General features: G+C 39.4%; 1 protein-coding gene across 4 annotated transcripts in view; it reads left to right on the forward strand.

Moving 5' to 3' along the window:
• The window catches only part of LOC135745422 (brain-enriched guanylate kinase-associated protein), a 206,637-nt gene extending 189,387 nt beyond the window's left edge, over positions 1-17,250 (forward strand). For all 4 annotated transcript variants that reach the window (XM_065263717.2, XM_065263719.2, XM_065263721.2 and 1 more), the window contains 3 exons: positions 7,634-7,741; positions 7,855-7,935; positions 10,941-17,250. In XM_065263717.2, the coding sequence (XP_065119789.1) occupies positions 7,634-7,741; positions 7,855-7,935; positions 10,941-12,323 (1,572 nt within the window). In that variant the 3' untranslated portion in view covers positions 12,324-17,250. The remainder of the gene's footprint in view (positions 1-7,633; positions 7,742-7,854; positions 7,936-10,940) is intronic.
• Positions 17,251-19,882: the final 2,632 nt, after the last annotated feature.

The raw sequence follows: 19,882 nt of genomic DNA on the forward strand, positions 1-19,882 counted from the left end.
CTATAGCGCCATCTACTGTTAATGCCTGTATTCAATATACCACATATTCCCTTTTCTAAGGCAGAAGACTTACATTCCAACTTAAATTAAACAAACCACAGAACACAAGAAACAACAGTTATGCATGTCAACACAAGCATAATACTATAACACTGCATATTCCAAAATGCATAGTTGTATAACTCAAATGCTTTATCTACTTCAGTTGTAAAGAAAAGGAGAACAATTAACTTTTTTTTCAAAACTTTTTTTTCCTCTCTCTCCCCTGATAAGTTATTGAGTATGCCCCTTTATGTAACATAGTCCTTAGACCACACTGGAGCACGACACATTCTATGAGGGCGTGAGGTAGTGGGGGAAGAGATTGACATTTGAGATGTCTGAGGTGCTTCAAGCGGTTTGAAGGAGTCTTCTGCTAGAGAGACTGTATCAGGTGTGGTGACACATGGTGAAGTCGGAGCCAGGTGAATAGCATTCCAAGCTCTTCCATCTGCAAGGAGATATGTTGCTGGGCTTTCTGAGCCACAACCTTCAGAGGCGGAGTAAACTTGGAATGTCCTTTCTTAATGATTCCAGGCTTCCTGATACGCACAAATGAACCAACTTGAATTTTTGGTGATTTTGCATGGCGTTGTTGATCTGTATACTCTTTCATTTTGTTTTGGGATTGTTGAATGATTTCTTTCAAGTTATTTTGGTCCTTTGGTGGGGCTACACATGGGAGACCACCCACATGCAATTTTGTCTTAATTTGTCGACCATGCAGGTTTGTCACAGCATGTGGAGTTGCTCTGTATGTATGTAGAAATTCGGTCACAAAAGCTTTCCACTCTTTACCCTCAATGCTAGCAGTCTGTAAACAGTCTTTAAAAACCCTGTTAAAGCGTTCGATCTCACCATTCGCTTGTGGGTAGTAGACAGAACTACGGTAGTGTTTAATATCTCTGTCTGCAAGGAACGCCTCAAACTCACCCGAAACGAATTGTGAGCCATTGTCAGTTATAAGTTCAAGTGGATTCCCTTCATGACTGAATACAGCAGACAAGAACTTCCCAACGGTCGCAGACGTAATGTCAGGGGCAAACGCAATCTCAGGCCATTTGCTGTAATAGTCAATGAGTGTCAGAGCAAAGCGACAACCTGGAGGAGCATTATTTAGGGGCCTGACAATATCAATAGCCAGCTTTTCCCAAGCTATAGTTGGAGTCGGCACAGGACAGAGCGGAGCTACATGAGTATTGGCAGTTTTATCATGCTGGAGGCATGTGGAACAGGATTTGATGGCATTTTCTACTTGACTGTCCATACCAGGCCACCAGTACAAATCTCTCAACCTCTGCTTTGTGCGCACCATCCCTTGATGAGTGGCATGTGCCAGCTGGATGAACTTTGATTGTAATGCTTCTGGAATGATCACTCCATGTGTGCCACGAATTATGTAGCCAGCATGTACAGACAACTCATTCCGAAGACGATGGTAAGGTGCAATAACCGAGCTTTTCATGCTACGAGGCCACCCCTTTTCAATGCAAGCCTTAACCTGTTGAAGAATAGGACAGGCATTACACTTAGACTTAAGCTCCTGTAAAGTAACAGTGGCAAAGTCAGGAGACACTACAGCTACCAACTCAGGCTCCTGCTCTTGGTTATGCTCAGAATCTGGAAGCGGAAGTCTGGACAGGCAATCAGCTGTCACATTGGCTTTGCCACGCTTGTATTTTATACTGTAATTGAAACATAAGAGGCGTGCAGACCATCTAGCGATTCTCATGCCTGCTCGTCCAAGGCCTTTAGTAGAAAGCAGCGTAGACAAAGGGCTGTGGTCGGTGCAGAGAGTAAAGTGGCGGCCCCAAAGGTAAGTACGCCATTTTTCCGTCGCCCATACACAAGCCAAAGCCTCTTTTTCTGTTGTAGGGTACTATCTTTCACATTCTGACAACGTTCTAGATGCAAAAGCAACTGTTCTTTCTGTAGTGTCATGACACTGGGTAAGCACAGCACCAATGCCATAATCTGAAGCATCTGTAGTGACTGTTGTTGGTAAAGAAGGATCAAATAAAGCAAGAGCTGGGCTAGCTGTGATTAGATGTTTCAGATGGCTGAAATGTTCATGGGCTTCATCAGTCCAGCAAAAGTCTGTCGACTTTCGAAGCAGTGCACGAAGCGGTTCCACTAATGTAGCGTAATTGGGGATGAATTTGGAATACCATCCTGCAAGTCCAAGAAAGGAACGCAATGACTGTGCATCATGAGGAGGAGGTGCTTGCTGTATTGCTAGAACATGATCAGGATTCAGGTGCAGACCTGAAGCAGAAATAACATGGCCAAGAAATGGGAGCTCAGTTTTTCTGAAACGGCACTTCTCTACACCATCCTGACCAGACAGAATTTTAGACATCATTCTTTGAAATGCACTTGGTGCTGAGGCCAGCCCATAAGGGACCCGTGTGAAACGATAAAGTCCATCATGGGTGATGAACGCAGTCAGATCCCTACTATCCTCATGCAGGGTTACTTGGTGGTATGCATTCTGGAGGTCTATTGTAGAGAACATAGAAGCTCCACGCAATTCTGTAAAAACCTCCTCAATGTGCGGCAAAGGGTGACTGTCGACAACAATAGCTTTGTTTGGTTCTCTTAAATCAACACAAAGTCGAATGCCTCCAGTTTTCTTTTGAATGACCACTACCGGCGACACCCAAGGGGATGACTCCACTTTTTCTATGATCCCTTCAGATTCCAGCCTCTTTAACTCCTGTGAAACTGCATCTCTTACAGCAAACGGCAATCTGTGCAATTTCTGTTGTATTGGTAGTACATCTGAACGTATATTCACTTTATGTACGAAGCCAGCAGCCAAACCTAAAGGCTCAGTGAAGTTTACAGCAGCTTGCCCGTTCTTTGCAGAAGATACAACTGATCCATTTCTTATATCCAGATGCAAAGCAGTGAAGAGATCCATGCCAAGTAATGGTGTTCCGCCTGGCACAATGAAGAATGAAACCTGCGTACAGTGGCATTGAAAACTGGCAGTAATGGTAAGGCACCCTAAAACTGGAATAGTCTTTTGCATGTATGTAACCAAACGAACATTAGGCACAGTAAGGGGAATATCCGAAAAGTACTGTTGGTACAGATTCTCTGGGAGGATAGAAACAGCTGAGCCAGTATCCTCAAGCAGTTCAGTGTCAATTGAATTTCCATCCACAGTATGTAAAGAAACACTACATTTAAGATTATGCTTCCGGTTTGCAGGCAGTGGCATTTCAATGCTTAAGACCGTTAACTCCGGCACATCAACTTCTTGTACAACGCATGTAGATGCAGAACTCTGACAAACTCTAGCAAAATGTCCAACTTTACCACACTGTCTGCATTTTGACTGTTTAGCTGGGCATTTGGGGTAGTTTGCTAAATGCGATGTAGTGCCACAACGGTAGCATGTCTTTGCATCCGTTTTTTTCTGTGTTTCATTTGATGCCCTTTGATGAGAAACTGTGGACTTACGTGAAGCAGGTCTCTGTTGCCATCGCTGTTTTGCTCCGTCACGTGAGCCAGTATGCACCATGTTTACTGAAGTGTCAGTGCGCTCCATAGCTTTAGCTTCAGCTACTGCAGACTCGATTTGTCCAGCGATAGTAATCGCCTTTTGCAGAGTAAGATCCGTTTCCAACATCAAACGTTCCCGTATGCGAGGGGTACATGTCTTCTCAACGATCTGATCCAGGGACGTGCACAGGAATTTTTAGGGGCAGTTGCTCTGTCCTAAAAAAAGGGCACCCCCCACCCCCGAAAAAAAACTTACGGCCTATATGAAGGACTGAGAATAACAGGGTCTTTATTAAAATCACCAAACATGTTTGCCTAATGCCTACCAAAAAAATAGTAGCCTAGGCTGCTTGTCTGCAAGCTATGATAGCTAGCTGCTATCTGTCTGATTATTTAGGCTTAAACGTGGCAAACTCAGCCTGGATTTATGAAGATTTTAACAGAGGTGGAAAGAGTAGCCAAAAACTTTACTTAAGTAAAAGTACAAGTGAGTAAAGAAATAATTATTCAAGTAGAAGTAAAAAGTATGCATTGAAAATAATACTCAAGTAGCGAGTTACTAGTTACTGATGAAAAAATAAATCTAGATACATACATGCACGCGCACACCCACCCACAATACAGTGCCCTCCATAAGTATCAGAACAGTAAAGACAACATTTTTCTTTTTGCTGTGGAGACCAGATATTGGTAAGATAAATATCAGTATGTCAGAAGTTTAGAATGTCACATTTTATTAATCTTTGTTTATGTTTCAACACATACATGCTTTAACAACAAAGAACAACAGCATTAAATGCTGACTTATTTGTTGTACCCAAATGCACACAAGTGAATCAAACTGATCCTACACATTTTATGCTTTTCATGTGTAAACAATCAGGACACAGCTCAGTGCCCATTAAACAAAAATAATGTGACAGATTCTGTACTTTTGTATAATGTTTATATTTGAATGTTTTATGTTTAGACATTTCTTGACTCCACAACAAACAGAAGAATACTTATGAAGGGCACTTATACATTATGTGTAAAACTGCAACATACACAAACAGTACAGAAAAAAGAATACAAACACAGAATAGACAAGCATAACAAATTAACTCTAGTCTCAATGTTGATGTAGCTTATAGCTGAAATATCAGACAAGTAAACTGACAAAGAGTTTTGCATTCATTATGTATAAAGTTAGAATCTCCTAAGATGGTCTGAGGACATTGACAGTTTATACTTACATATGATACAAACTGATTTTAGACAAAACTTATTTTTTCTTACGTTGTCATGTCACGTGTGTTTTGTGAGAATCACTTACATCAGTACAGTATACAGCGAATCAGACGTCAATCATCGATGGATTTTCTTCAGTCTGTGCTACAATGCTTCTGGACTTCTGGAGGCTGCCTGCGCGACGAACAGGTCACGCGTATGTAATGGCGGGTACATGTGTGAAGTTTTGCTTTTAGTTAAAAGATTGGTAAATTCATATCCACGTCACCCAAAACTGTTTATATTCTGCGTGTTTCTACATAGGCTACGAGTAAAACAGCATCAGACGATTCCGTGTTTGCAGCGATCTGAACAATTCAAACTGATTCGCGAACCAATTCAAAAACAATGCTTTGTAAAGAATCGATTCAAAAGACTCATTTATTTGCAACACTTTGTAAGGAATCGACTCAAACGAGTCATTAATTCGCGAATGCCTCAGAAACACGAGACAGCAATTTAAAAATAAAATATAAATTTCGTAATTAATTAAAATACAGTAACGAAGGAACGCTGCACAATGTAAACGAAGTAAAAGTAAGATTTCTTCCACCTCGGAAGGGCAACTTGAGTCGAGAAGGGCATATGGGCAGTTGCCCGGGCAACCTGAGCAACCCCCCTGTGCACGTCCCTGATCTGATCTCTAATCATATCATCCGTGAGCGTGCCAAAGTCACAGTTCACAAGCAGTTCACGCAAAGCTGCAACATATTGCACGATTAACTCACCAGGTCTCTGAGCGCGCTGGCAAAATTTATTTCTCTCAGCAACTACGTTGACTTTCTGTACAAAAAATCCTCGCAAAGCAGTCAACGCAGTGTCATATTTGTCATCAGCCACCGTGAGGGTATAAAAAATCCTCTGTCCCTCCGTACCTAAGCAATGAATAAGTAAAGCATGCTTCCTTTTTTCTGGAATGTCCTCTGCCGACAGTGCAGTCACGTAGTTATCAAACATACGAATCCATGAATTAAACAGTATTATCGGCTCACCCGGAGTATCCAAAAAAACAGGAGGGGGCGAGAGCGCAAGCATGGCCATCCTCGTCGCCAATATGTTGTATATTTCCCAGTAATAACTTCACTACTGCAAGTAATCTGCTCAACGTTTATTTACATCACATCACATACACTTCTTCATGAGCCTCATCCTCGTGTCTTCCATGTAGCTGATAGACTATAGCGCCATCTACTGTTAATGCCTGTATTCAATATACCACAAGTACCCATCCTTAAATTTACTCTAAAAGTACTAGTTACCCAAAAAATGTACTCAAGTAAATGTAACGAAGTAAATGTAATTCGTTACTACCCACCTCTGCAGTGAGGGTATTGAATTTAACAGGTCTGTATTGCTGGACTAGCCAGGAGGGTTTTTCTTCTAGGGGGGTTTTTCATCCCCTGGAGAGTGCGCCACCTTTGGCTTAACTTACAACTTTACTGTATACATTACATTATTACTATGCTCGTTTTTTTATTCTTTTCCTACATCTATTAATGTAAAGCTGCTTTGAAACAATAAACAATTGTGAAAAGCGCTATATAAATAAAATTGAATTGAAATTGAAATCAATTTGTTTTGTTTGCTATCATATTTTCTAACTGCTAATATACTATGGTATAAATGGTACATGTGTCATGACTGCTGGGTGATCGATGGCTGTGTGATCTGTGTGTGTGTTGTTTACCTGTGGTGCCGGTTCCTCGTGTGTTCACTAACTCCGCCCCCTTGTTTCGGTAATTGTTCACCGGTGGGGTCTCGTTTACCTTTTCCTTTATATTGCAAGTAGTCCTGTCTTTCGTTGCGCGCTCATTGTTTTATCACAGTCCTGCTGCCCTGCCTTGTCTTGTCAGTCGCTCTCTGTCTCTTCCTCTTATTACCCCAGGTTTGGTTTTCGGCGTTCGGGGACTCGTCTTCGCCCGGACCGCTCGCTTGTGGATTACTGGAACTCATTGACTTTGTTTGTCTCTCGGTACAGCTGGTTCGCTTCGTTTCTAGGCGGTATACCAGCTGTCTCTGTTTCTCTCCGGTTTGCATCATCACCCGTGAGTGGAGTACACCTTTTTACCATTGTGGATTACATTGACTCTAACGACTGTTGTTCTCGGAACCGCTGGTTCGCTTCGTTTTTAGGCGGTGACCAGTGGTTTCCGGGTGGCTCTTCTACATCAGGATTTCACAGTGGATTACCCGTCTGAGAACTTGGATTTACCATCTTCCATCTCCGCCTGTCATCCACCTTCAGGGCGGCGTGTTTCATCCCTCTGTTGCGTGTGGTGACTGTGCTGGTGTTCTCGACGGAGTGCGTGGGTGGCTCTCTCTCTCTCTTCGGATCTGTACTGGATTATCGTGTAGCGCCGACTCACTCTCTCCTACTGTGGGAGTGCTACATTCCCACAGTAGTGTTATCATCCAGAGTGAGTCAACGGGTGTGTGCCGTGTGTGGATCTACCAGTGACTTTGCTCTCCAGATCTCTCATTCTATTTTTCTAAATAAATATTGTTAACTTGCACTTGACTCCGAAGTTTATTTCCTGACAACATGTTTATAAATTTATAAATTTATACTGTTACATGGTATATATGTATTCAGTCAAACTAACCTACTCTTTACTAACAATGTAAGAATACATGTTTTAATGCAGTTGAAGTTGCCTTAAAATAACATACTGTAAACTACTGTACAAAGAGGGCCACATGAGGCCCATGTATTGTGTACTGTTAATCTGTAATAACATGCTTTTATTCATTCTAGTGCTCTACCTGGGACTAAATGCAAATTACATTAAGTATGAAAATGTTTTTCCCCTACCAGTCAGAGCACCACGATGATGAGAAACGAGCGCTTAGTAGAGAAATCATTGTCCTCAACAATCACCTAATGGAAGCTAAGATGACCATTGACAAACTGAGAGAGGACAATGTAAGAAAAATCATGACAATATGATTTCTTATACATACTGTGGCAAAGTGGCGTTCACTTGGAAGACTAATTGCTATGACCAAATGTTCTTTTTATACCACCTTTTTCACTAGGACCTATACAGGAAAGACTGTAACCTAGCTGCCCAGCTCTTGCAATGCAGTAAGTCTCACTACAGAGCCCAGTTATCTGAGGTAAGCTAACATGTATCAAGAGTGTTTACAAAAAACAGTTAGATCATTAATATGCAGACTGCACCATGCCAGCGATAAATCAATAAAAAGAAACACCTTTCCTTCATCTAATTTTTTTAATTGATAATTAAAATCTTAATAGTAACTGTATTTTACCACAATGTATTCACATTCTCATTCTTACTCATCCTTACCTTCAGCTGTAATTTACTAAGATAATTATCACAGTGTAAGTCTAATAAGACTTGCCTTTGATGGACAAACTCTAATTTTTATATTTATATAATAATATTTTAAAATTTATATTTTATTATAAATTTTTAAATGAATCTCAGTAAATTAATCCTACTATGACAACTAATTCCGTTAGCTAGGATAATATATTTTTATCATTCTTTCTCTACTGAGAAAATTGTTGGTTTTGATTGTTGGGTAAAGATAAGGGTTAGGCTGTTTGGGTTCATGTTGTCATGAATGTTCAAACACTTGTAAATAGTAATTATTTGAGGTAGATTATGTTATTTAAAATGATTTATTCTACCCAAATGGGTGCGATGTAGGTATTACATTTCATTTGAAGTGGTATTAAAAAGGTCTTTAAAAGCCTTGAATTTAGGTTTGACAATCCTGGGGGTACCCTGTCCAGAATAAAAAAAACAAATTAAAAACATAAATGCAAATCTAAAAACAAAATACCAATTATAAAACACAACAACTAATCAAATGACAAAACAACAAGTCAGAAAACAAATTAAATCAGAAAACACAACAACGAATCTACAAACCAAAAAGTAGGGACATTGCATTAATGTAATTGTTACTGCTGAATGGCTGACATCTCTGTCAATCAAGATGCTCAAAATCAAGCTCACACACTTTTTCACTAATGCTTTATACTAGTTCTATTTTGAGTAATGATGAATACAGTACACTAGCTAAACTATTGAGCTAGCCTTTAATAATACCAACAATCAGAGGCTGTGTTAGACTATATCATGTCTCACTTCACATGTTAAACACCACGTGAAGCCAGCAGATGAATGAATGATGCAGATTTGTCACCAACTGGACATGGGTGGGCATTTCATTTACAGGTTACAATACATCACCCTCAGTGTAATGTCTAAATAACATATAGCTATCAGATTTTTCTGTCACTGCTAAAAAATTGTCAAAAGACAGAGAAAACGTCCACTTAACATGACATCTTCCTGCAGCGTCTATAGAGGGTATGCAACAACGTCACTTTTCCACGTGACCACGTTGGAGCACGACCTAGTGAGAGGCAAAACATTCAACAAAATGGCTGGTTTTCATGGCGGCTGCTGAAAAATTGCCAGAAAAATTGACTATTATCAGCTGTGGGGCAGTTGAAGCCTAGTGGTTAGAGTGTCGGGCTTGTAACCCGAGAGTTGTTGGCTCGAGGCTCACGACTGGTGGGTTGCGACTGCTGGGAGAGCTGCCCGCTGCTACGGGTGTTTGTGTGTTCACGACTTGAAGTGTATGTGTTGCCATAAATTGGCAAATAAGTCACTTTCACACTAAATTAACGTTAGTTGGCTTTAACAGTGACCCTTTAACAGTGAACTTGCTAAACAACCAGTAGTCTGTGGACATTGGCATATATGTTTGTCTTGCCTAATGCTATTAAACCATACCACCTTTGTAGAACACAAGGCTCATCATAATGGATGTTTTTAATGAAGGCTCACTGACAAAACTTTGCAATTACACAGAATAAGACAACCCATTCTCACCAAACGCATACAAATGACACGCAGTGTGATTATTGTGCAATAGATACGCCAAATTCCCCTTTTGCGTGCATATGATATGCCAGTCCTTCCCGTTCACTTATTTGTTGTTTGATTTTAGATTTGTTGTTTGTTTTGCACTTCTCGGTAACCATAAAATATATTACCCCAAATGTTTTTAATAATGTTTGAATTTAAAAAATTGCCCAGCACTTTGCCCCTGTTCATAGGGTCGTCTGCCAATGGTGTCGTGTCTTGGTTATCCCTATTTTTAGCTTTTGCTGTCATAGAAACAATAGATGCTTTCATCTTCACATGGCACTGCGCATAATGATTGCCATGTGACATCAGAGTGTCAAAAGTAAAAAAAAGTAAAAGTGTCAAAAAGTCAAAAGCAATACCATTGCCTCGCTCTTGTAATACTTTGATGTCATAAGCCAGTTGATATGCGCAGCACTGTATGTGAAAGTAATACATGCCACTTTGTTGTTGATTCTGTCAAGCTACACTGTGTGCTTACATTATAATGTAATGGTCTAAATTTCAACATTATAAACTTTACATCCATGAACATAGTCCTGTCGGAACGATACTTACCAATAGGAAAGGTGAAGGCTACAACTCCCATTGTTCCAAGCTCTTTCACTGTCAGTGGTGGCTGGTGACTCCTTTTCCGAGGGGCGTGAATTCAAAATATGTGTTCGGAGTGTCGTGTGTTGCTCGTCATTCCACAATATTGGCGCGTCATGTGAACCATGTGCATTGTGCATCCTGTCAAAATAAGTGCCTGCTCCACACGCGTTGAAACGGTTTATGATAAAAGAGCCGCACATTCACAAAATACTTGAAAACACTAACTTAACAGTAAACTCTTTTTACACATAAGATTAAATGAGTATTTGGCAAACGCTAGTGTCACTTTTATCATAAACCCTATAGAAACATCTGCAGCAGGCACTTATTTTGACAAGGCACATAATGCACATGGTTCACGTGATGCACTGTGACGAACCACACACATGACAGACTACATACATGTTGTGACAAGCTTCGCATCGTGCGCCCTCGAAAAAGAAATCACCAGCCCCCACTGTTCACAGTATTATCAAGCTATGCCATTGTTGTTGTTTTGCGACCTCTAGCAGCCAAAATTACATATTGTGCCTTAAAATATTTAAAACCATATATGCAGAACATTGCATTGTTTTCTAAACCCTTAACATTATTCTCTCTTTGTCCCATTTTTCTCAGCTGCCTGCAGAGTTTCAGGAACGTGTAAGCATACACATGGAAAGTTCTTCCCTTTGCCACTCTCCATATGCTGACACAGTGCCTGCCTCTGTCATTGCCAAGGTCCTAGAGAAACCAGACGAGGTCTGCAGCAGTCAAGCCTCTCGATCACCTAGCCCACAACCCCAGAAACGGCAGGGATTTCTTGTGGGCACCAACCTTGTAGGTAGCACTGAACGTCCTGGTCTCCGAGCTACATACAAGTCTGACTTGTACAGCAGTGACACAGCACTTTATTGCCCTGAGGAACGGAGGCGAGAGCGCAGACCTAGCATGGACCTCCATGGGCAGTGGAAGGTCTATAAACCCCAGAACTCCACTGACAGCAACCCAGAAGAGGGTTCCATGTCCCTACAGCCTACCTTCTCACAAGACCATTTCCGAAAGTTTGCCACCTCTTTGGGAGGTGGCTCTAGCTCTTACTCCAGCTTTAGTGGGGGAGGATCAGAGGATAAGGGTCAGGATCCTCCTAGTAGTGCTGCATCTTCTCCACGTCACCATCCCCTTTACATGGACTGGAGGGATGGTGGGGAATATGAGCACAAAAGCGACTCATCTTGGGAGAGGGAAAGTCCAAGCGCCTTTACTAATGCCCATGTTTTTCAACCACCTGAGTCCAGCCACCATAAGAATGGTAGCTCACCTATCTACAGCAGAACTATGTCCTCCTGTTACAGTGAACCCTTTGAGCCCCTGCCACCCTCAACCTCACCCAGTATCACTTATGGTGACAGTCGCCGTGGAAGTGGTTTTGTTCCTGAGGAAGAGGAGCTGATTGGTCGATGGCGGCAACTAAGTGTCGAGGACCTAAGTGCTCACACATACCGCAGTCCTGGTCGGGCCTCACCCTACAGCTTCTCTGAGCAGCACTTTTCAGTCAGGCCTGCCAAAATTCGTCTTGGTCCTCTCTACAGTAGCTTCCAAGAGGGTACTGATGTATACCACCAGGCAGGGGTCCTAGACCCCTTCTCTAGCCCCAGCCCTGAGTGCAGCCCAGGTTTACATCAACAGCAAAGTCAGCCTCACTTGTACTGCTCAAAAGAGGACAGCCAAGAGTCCGAGCACAGCCTCTACAGCCCCAAGGAAGGTGGAGTGGCAGCTGGAGGCCAGACAACAGAGTATGTTGACATAAGTACCAACAGCTCAAATGAGTCGCTAAATCATGGATCTCTGGAGATGGCTGCTGACCTTCAGCATTTTCAACCTGAGAGGTGCAGTGTGTCCCCTCAGGGAACCACCCCACCACCTCCTCCACAACAACAGTACCAAAAATTTGGCACACTAGGACTGTCACGTAAGGACAGTCTCACAAAGGCACAGCTCTATGGTACATTACTAAACTAAAAAAAAAAAGGTTCATGATTGCCCCCTCTTGTGAGTATGTTTTGAATGTGAAGCTACAGTTACACCCAAATGCATCATGGGATCTAAAGTATTTTTGATGTGGTAGCTCTTACAGTGTTACAGTGTTTTCTAAAGATTAAACATGATTTGGTCATGTTTTTACAGTTAGTATGGATCTCTAACAGTCAGTACTATTTGTATAGCTTATTTTAAAAGTTAATCAATGGTTTTGTGTGGTTTGTAAAATAAATTGAAGGCCATAAAGATTAAGGTTTTTGAAAAACATCTCTAGTTTTAAGTGTAACAGGCCAAATTTTGTTTTACCTTTCTACCTTCACAATAGTGTGATATGAATTAACAGCACATATGTATAAATGCTATATAAAAGAAATGCTAATTTTGACAAAGGTATGTTTTCTTATATAATTGATGAATAGCTTTATTAATCATTATGTAATCAATAATTTAATAAGTGTAATATTGTGGGGAGAAACAGAATTGTCATAAACACAATTCTACAGAATTGTAAATGACTTATATTGCTAAAAATATGGTAATCAGCACAATTAGACACGCTGCATAAAAATATGCATATAAAATGCCTCAAATTATTTGTCATGATTACAATTTGAGATTATAGTTAAATCTATGACAATTTCTTTTGCTGTGATGAGCAAGACATTTTGAAGATATTTTTGAAAATAAACTCTGCATGGATTTATATTATCCTCAGTCCATCAAGAAAACAGATTGCAACCAAAGCGATACTTCAAATCTATTTCTATAGATGGTTTCAGCAGCAACAACATAAACAATCAGCTTTTGTGGACTAAATGCAACTTCTGGTAGACTTCCACACAGAATCAATAACAACAGAAACCTTTTACAGTAGTTTATTTCTGATAACTAGGGAACTAAATGACAAGTAAATTACCGTTGTTCATAAATAATATCTAACACGTGTCAACTATTACACTGAGTTAACATTACTGTGTAAAATAATGTACATAATGCTAGCTACAGGTTCTTGAAATTTTGCCTGGCTGCCAAACCACACTGCACAATTGTAATCCATGCTCATCGTCTCTCCTTATCTTTAGGAGAGGTCAGTTTAGCTACTAGCCATATCGATAAATAAATACGGACTGGAAGTTCAGTTTAGGCATGTAATCTCGACAACTCGTGTGCATCTAATGAAATGGATTCAAAGAATTCAAGGATCTGTTTTTTTTGCTTGAAATAATCTACTCTAGAGGAACTCAGTTGTTATTGATTTTTTTTGTGGAAGTCTACTGGAAGTTAAGTTCAGGCCATGACAGCTGTTTGTTATGTTGTTACCAGGGGCGCATTTCGATAAACTACCTGAGATACCTAAACTGTCCATTTATTTCTGATATCAAGCTACGTTGCGCAAGTTATGTTGCACAAGTTACGTTGACACGTAGGCCTAGTTATTTAACCTTATCAAAGAACCTATTAAAATATGAAAAATATATATATTCCCAAATATTTATATAGGCTATAGGGAATTTGATGCAACATATATGGTTTTTATTTTGTTTTTTATGATAAAGTTGCAATTTCTTTACCCGACCCAACCCGCGGGTTACTAGACGACCTGCACCTCACTATTAGACACATTAAAGTTAGAAGACAGGGACGCTTCTGGCTCATAAAAGAATGCAGCCTGTTTTTTACCAAGGCTATCTTTATAAATGGCCGCTCACCGGTGGCATTTGTTACAGGTAGCGTGAGAAATAAGCAGAGAACAATGTCTATGTTTGAAAATGTACCACCATTTGTAACACTTCAGTTCAGGTTAGTTGAGGTAGACTCACTCAAATCTTTCATGTGCACATTCGCAGCTGAACTACCAACATTATCAGTGCCCATAAAGAGTGTAAATGTTTGCTCACTTTTAGGGTGCCTCTCAATTCTATATTGTGCATCCTGGTTTTCTTTCCTCGCTTTCTTTCCTCACATCTTAGCTCCACCCTTTTAGAATGCAATTGAGAAAAGACGAGAGGATGGAGAAGTTGAAGCATGAAGTAAAATGGCTTATCCTCATTTCTTACTCTTTATATAAAGTTAATTTTCTATTATCAAATTATCAAGTGCATTAAAAATCAAACTTACTTTAAGACGTGATGTGTCAAGGGGGAGAAGATTTATATGTGCATCAGGTTTAATTGAAAAAACACTTCTGCATTGTGTATCCTTGTCATGGCTCCTTAGGAAGCCTCCTAACTGCTCGTTCCTCACCTCCTTGTGATGCAATTAAAGAATTGGGATGTCCTTCAAGATAGCAAAGCTTGATCGGTTTTTGGGTCAAAGGATGTCGGAGTTAGGAAAATAGGAAGCATATTGAGAAGCACCCAGTGTGTTGTTCTAAAAGCTCTGTTGTTTTATTGCCACTGTCTTGATTGTCTGCAGGCCACGTTTTAGATCCATGCTGGTTGTCACTCTGTAAAGCATCATCTAAAAGCTGATTAGACCCATCTGCAGGCTTAAAATATCCTGAAATGTTCAAAAGCTGCTGATTGCACTGTTCCATCAATTTGTGCATTTTTCTTTTCTGTGCCCCACTATTCTGCTTCTATTCTGCTTGTTGCCTTGCTCTCTCATGAGGCAATGATTTCGGTGGCAGCCTTCATAGACATCGTAATGGAATTCTTTTTTTACATTTAAACAGAAAGCACATTTGTGATAACTAATCCCATATTGAATACTGCAATACTAATTTCTCGCTAGAATTGCAATCAAAAGGTGTAAAAAGTGAAAATATAACATTATTTACTATAAATTTGTGCTCCAGCCTTTCATGGCCACCATTTTGGTAACACTTTACGGTAATGGTACATGAATTATCATGAATTCATGTATAAATTCATGCATGAAATATGCATTCATTTATGCATTAATATCTCATGAATCATCAAGAACTAACACGAGTTCAACGTCTTTCATTCATGACTTCATGGATGAACAACACCTTAATTAAAACATTAACTAAGAGGAGTACATCATCATGAATTATGATTTATTACACATGATCATGAGGTTTTCTTTGTTCACAAAAAAATCGGTCTTCACCACCCATTGTGGATAAAGCTACAGTAGTGGTGGTAAATAAATCATCATATATTCCATTATTAACTAAGCATTAACTATCAATGACTTCATCATGTGTGTGGCCCCTCAACTAAAGTGGGTACTTGGTGCTTTGAAACACTTATGAACAATGTGGCATAACTGGGAACATTCAAATTCTGTGGGCATTCAAATAAAGTGGTCATCATTAACTAAGCATTAAAGGAGCATTTCACCCGTAGAAACATTAATCTTTATTGAAAGTGTGTCATATTTGTAGTCGAAATGTAACATACATTTAGAATTTGGTGCCTATTTGACCGAGAAAAGGGGTGTTTGTAGTCTCACTCCCTCAACAAAGATATTTCACTTCCTTCTTTCAATGATGCAAAATGATGATTTTTACATCATTGAAAGAAGGAAGTGCAACACTGAAATCTGTATTTCTCCTGTCTCAGCGGCAACTGAGAAATTGATGCATGACCATTCAAAAACATGGTCATGCATCCACATCAGTAGCATGGTCCACATCAGTAGCTTTATACTGTACATTAAAAGGTGACTCTTTACCAAAAAATATCAACCTGTTTGTAAAATATTTTTTCTTTTTTTTCTTTTTTGTAAAACAGCTTTATGTTTTTGAAAAGTTTTGAGATATACAGGCACTTAAAATAAAGTTCATGGTGTATGTACTAATTTCCTTCTCAGCTCTTTCCAGCTGTTGATTCAACTGGTTTATACTGTTTATATATACTGAATAAAGCAGTAAAAGTTAAGATCAAAGTCCATTTGTGTCCATAGTACATTGTTTGTAACGGCTTGAACCTTCACTTTCATATTGATGTCATTTCCCAGTTATGCCACATTGTTCATAAGTGTTTCAAAGCACCAAGTCACCACTTTAGTTGAGGGGCCACACACATGATGAAGTCATTGATAGTTAATGCTTAGTTAATAGTGGAATATATGATGATTTATGTACCACCACTACTGTAGCTTTATCCACAATGGGTGGTGAAGACCGATTTTTTTGTGAACAAAGACAACCTCATGATCATGTGTAATAAATCATAATTCATGATGATGTACTCCTCTTAGTTAATGTTTTAATTAAGGTGTTGTTCATCCATGAAGTCATGAATGAAAGACGTTGAACTCGTGTTAGTTCTTGATGATTCATGAGATATTAATGCATAAATGAATGCATATTTCATGCATGAATTTATACATGAATTCATGATAATTCATGTACCATTATATTTGGGAACTCGACCATGCTCGTCCAATCACATTTGCAGTGCGCACACATGCATAAAATTGTGGGACAAACGATAAAGGTATCTCAGGTAGTCAGGAAGTAAAGCAAACATTGGATTTGGACGTGCCTTGATTCCTTCCTGCCTTGGAATGCTTTCTCCGAAGGCAGATTTTTATTTTAGTTTTTTCTAATTTTTTTAACAAAATATTTTTTGTTATTTCTGTCCATTTAGTAGACCCCTCCCCAGTGCAGGCCCCTGGCCCTGGGCTACAGCTCATGTAAGCCCATGCATTAATGCGCTCCTGGTTATTACTGCTGAAACCATCTATACAATATCTTGAAAGCACGGAAATATTTTTAACTACTAATGTGTTTTGTTGGCCAATTAAATTCTGAAGTGCTGCTGTGTTTTCGCTTTTGTTCCTCAGTGTTGTAAATCCTTCCCTCAGGTCCTCTCATGATTCAGTTTCTTTTTTCTCTCGTAATCAGCTGGGTTCCTGTGTCAATTGACACAATAATGCATGACTGCTTTTTTCTTATTTGGCTTTCTATATCTAATAAAGCACAAACGTTGCACCATGTCTGTCTCTTTAACTGCCTGTTGGAATGCAGGGTTATTTATATCATTAATTAGTCTGTGCAGCAGGGGCACGTTCAAGCTCAAACTGGTGCACAACATTTTGCTTCTGAGTTGGAACTGGAAGGTATAAAATGGAAGAAAAAAACATAACATAGTAGTGTCAAAACATGAAGCAAGCTACAGGAACATGGAGTTATGGCAAAGAGACACAGCACCTCTTTCCCTTTCTTATGGAACCAAGGTTACATACATAACAAAGTTGTTCCCTTTCGAGTGAACTTCAATGCTGCATCATAAAATGACACTATGGAAACGACAATACCCACCATAATGTAATGTGTCTGTCCTATGGTGAAAGTGAACCATGCACCAATTCAGGACATAAGAACCTGTGTACAAGTAAAGATTGGGAAGACCACCCTGCTGTATCACACATGTCTTTTATAGATATCCCCAACAAGAGGGCCTAAGATGAAGCCATACTCCTGGTTGAATGTGCTCTAACTAGCAGAGGTAAAGGCATACCGCACACCTTATAAGTTATTGAAATAGCCTATATTATCCATTTCCTAATGGATTGTTTAGCGACTTGACGTCCTCTATTAGCAGAGCCAAAACAAATCAGTAACTCGTCTGATTTTCTTCATGAAGAAGACCTACAGTATTAATGTATCCCTGCAAAGCCCTAACTGGACATAGCAGTTGCAGTATTTCATGGTCCGCCGACTTGTGAGGAGGAGGATGGAAGGGCTGTACAACTGTCCTAGCTGGAGAGGTATCCAATTGTAGACCAGGGATTGGCAACTAGCGGCTCGAGGGCCGCACACGGCCCCTGGTAAATTTTAATACCATATAATACCACTGGACCATATTATACCTGATCAAATACTTTAAAAATGATGATTTTTGTATTAGGACCTAAAACCTCCCAACCAGGAGGGGGCGCTAGGTCCAGCGGATCGTCACAGTAAGCATAGTCCCGTGTTTGGGCTTATGTGAAGAAGAGGTCTTCACTGGTCCGAAAACCCGACCCAAGATCTGATCAGGTTCGGGTCTAAAAGCCTCGGACACGGGTCGGATATAAAAATCGGGTCTCGGGTTATTTAAAATTAATGTGTTTTTGCCGAACGGACCCGAGAAGCCATGAACTGTGTGTGTTAAAGGGATAGTTCGGCCAAAAATGATATTAAACCCATGATTTACTCACCCCCAAGCTGTCCGAGTTGCATATGTCCATCGTTTTTCAGACAAACACATTTTCGGATATTTTATAAAATGTTTTAGATCTTTCAGTTGATTAACACTCTGCACTCTTTAAAAAAATGGTTCTATATCGGACCAGAAATGGTTCTCTCACCCGCTTCATATATGGTTCAATATAGAACCACTTTAATGGGTTCATTAAAACGAACCCCAAATGGTTCTTTGAATCAAAGTTAGATGGTTCTATTTAGAACCATTAAAGGTTCTTTATTATTATGAGTAATTTATTATTGATAAGAAATTATAACCGATCCAGAAAATTATAAAAGTTTACTATTTATTAATTGTATTATACAGAAATATAAATCTATAAAAATTACTTAAAATCACATCTCTTTATTCTGTATAAGACAGCAAAACATTAGTTTACATTTAAAATGTCTCATTTCATTCAACCATTTAGTTATTTAATTATTTCCATTAAGCATTTTCACTTTTTAATAAACATACATACGTTTATATATTATATATAAATAAATAAATATATATATATATACCACATTTAGATCAAGTAAAAAGTTGTACAAGTAAGGGATAATGTATTGGCAGCATGTCATCACAGAAAAAAGCCCCAACAGTTTCTTCAGGACAAATGTCACGAACACATTTAATCATTTGTAAATTTAATGTCGGATATGTAATTAATAGACATTGATATTCAATTTTTGTGTAATATAAAACTGTACCTGTCAAAATGATTTGCAGCATTGGAGTTTTTAGTTTTGAGCAGTAGTAGAATGTCACGACTGGCCAATCAGAATCTAGCATTTTAGAGAACCGTGTAATAAGAAATGGTTAATGTAACACATAAGATCAACACAAAGTTGCACAAACAGTCTGATCAACATGAGTTATCACCTTAGCATGACAAATAACTACACAGACTTCTTATAGAAAGTGATTCCGTTCTTGGGAGTTTGTAAACAACAGTCTTCAAAAACACCAACACTGATGTACACTGCTTCGTAAAATTAATGTCCAAAACATAAAAAAAGTTTAAAACATGTCAACATCACCAAGGAGGGTGTATTGCTGGAGTGACTGTCTGTCAAAAACAACGAAGGCTTGATGGCAGAGATCGCCATCTTCCAATCCAAGGACAAATGGGAATGGTTTTGAAACATCCGCCTCTCAGAAGAATGCAACCATGTTGGTCCCAACCTGTTGAAAACAGACGAAACACTTGTTAGAATGCGGGCAACGACTCTAAATGCATGATGCAGCATTATTATACAAAACCAAACAATTCATATTTCATACACACAAATGTAGTATCTAGTTTAAATTTCTGTTTTATTTCAATAACCTTACAATATACTCTTTGTTCATGCCAATAACCATGGGCGAGGCTAGCCCCTTTTTAGGGGT

Source organism: Paramisgurnus dabryanus, chromosome 12, assembly GCF_030506205.2.
Source record: "Paramisgurnus dabryanus chromosome 12, PD_genome_1.1, whole genome shotgun sequence".
Classification (NCBI taxonomy): Eukaryota; Metazoa; Chordata; class Actinopteri; order Cypriniformes; family Cobitidae; genus Paramisgurnus; species Paramisgurnus dabryanus.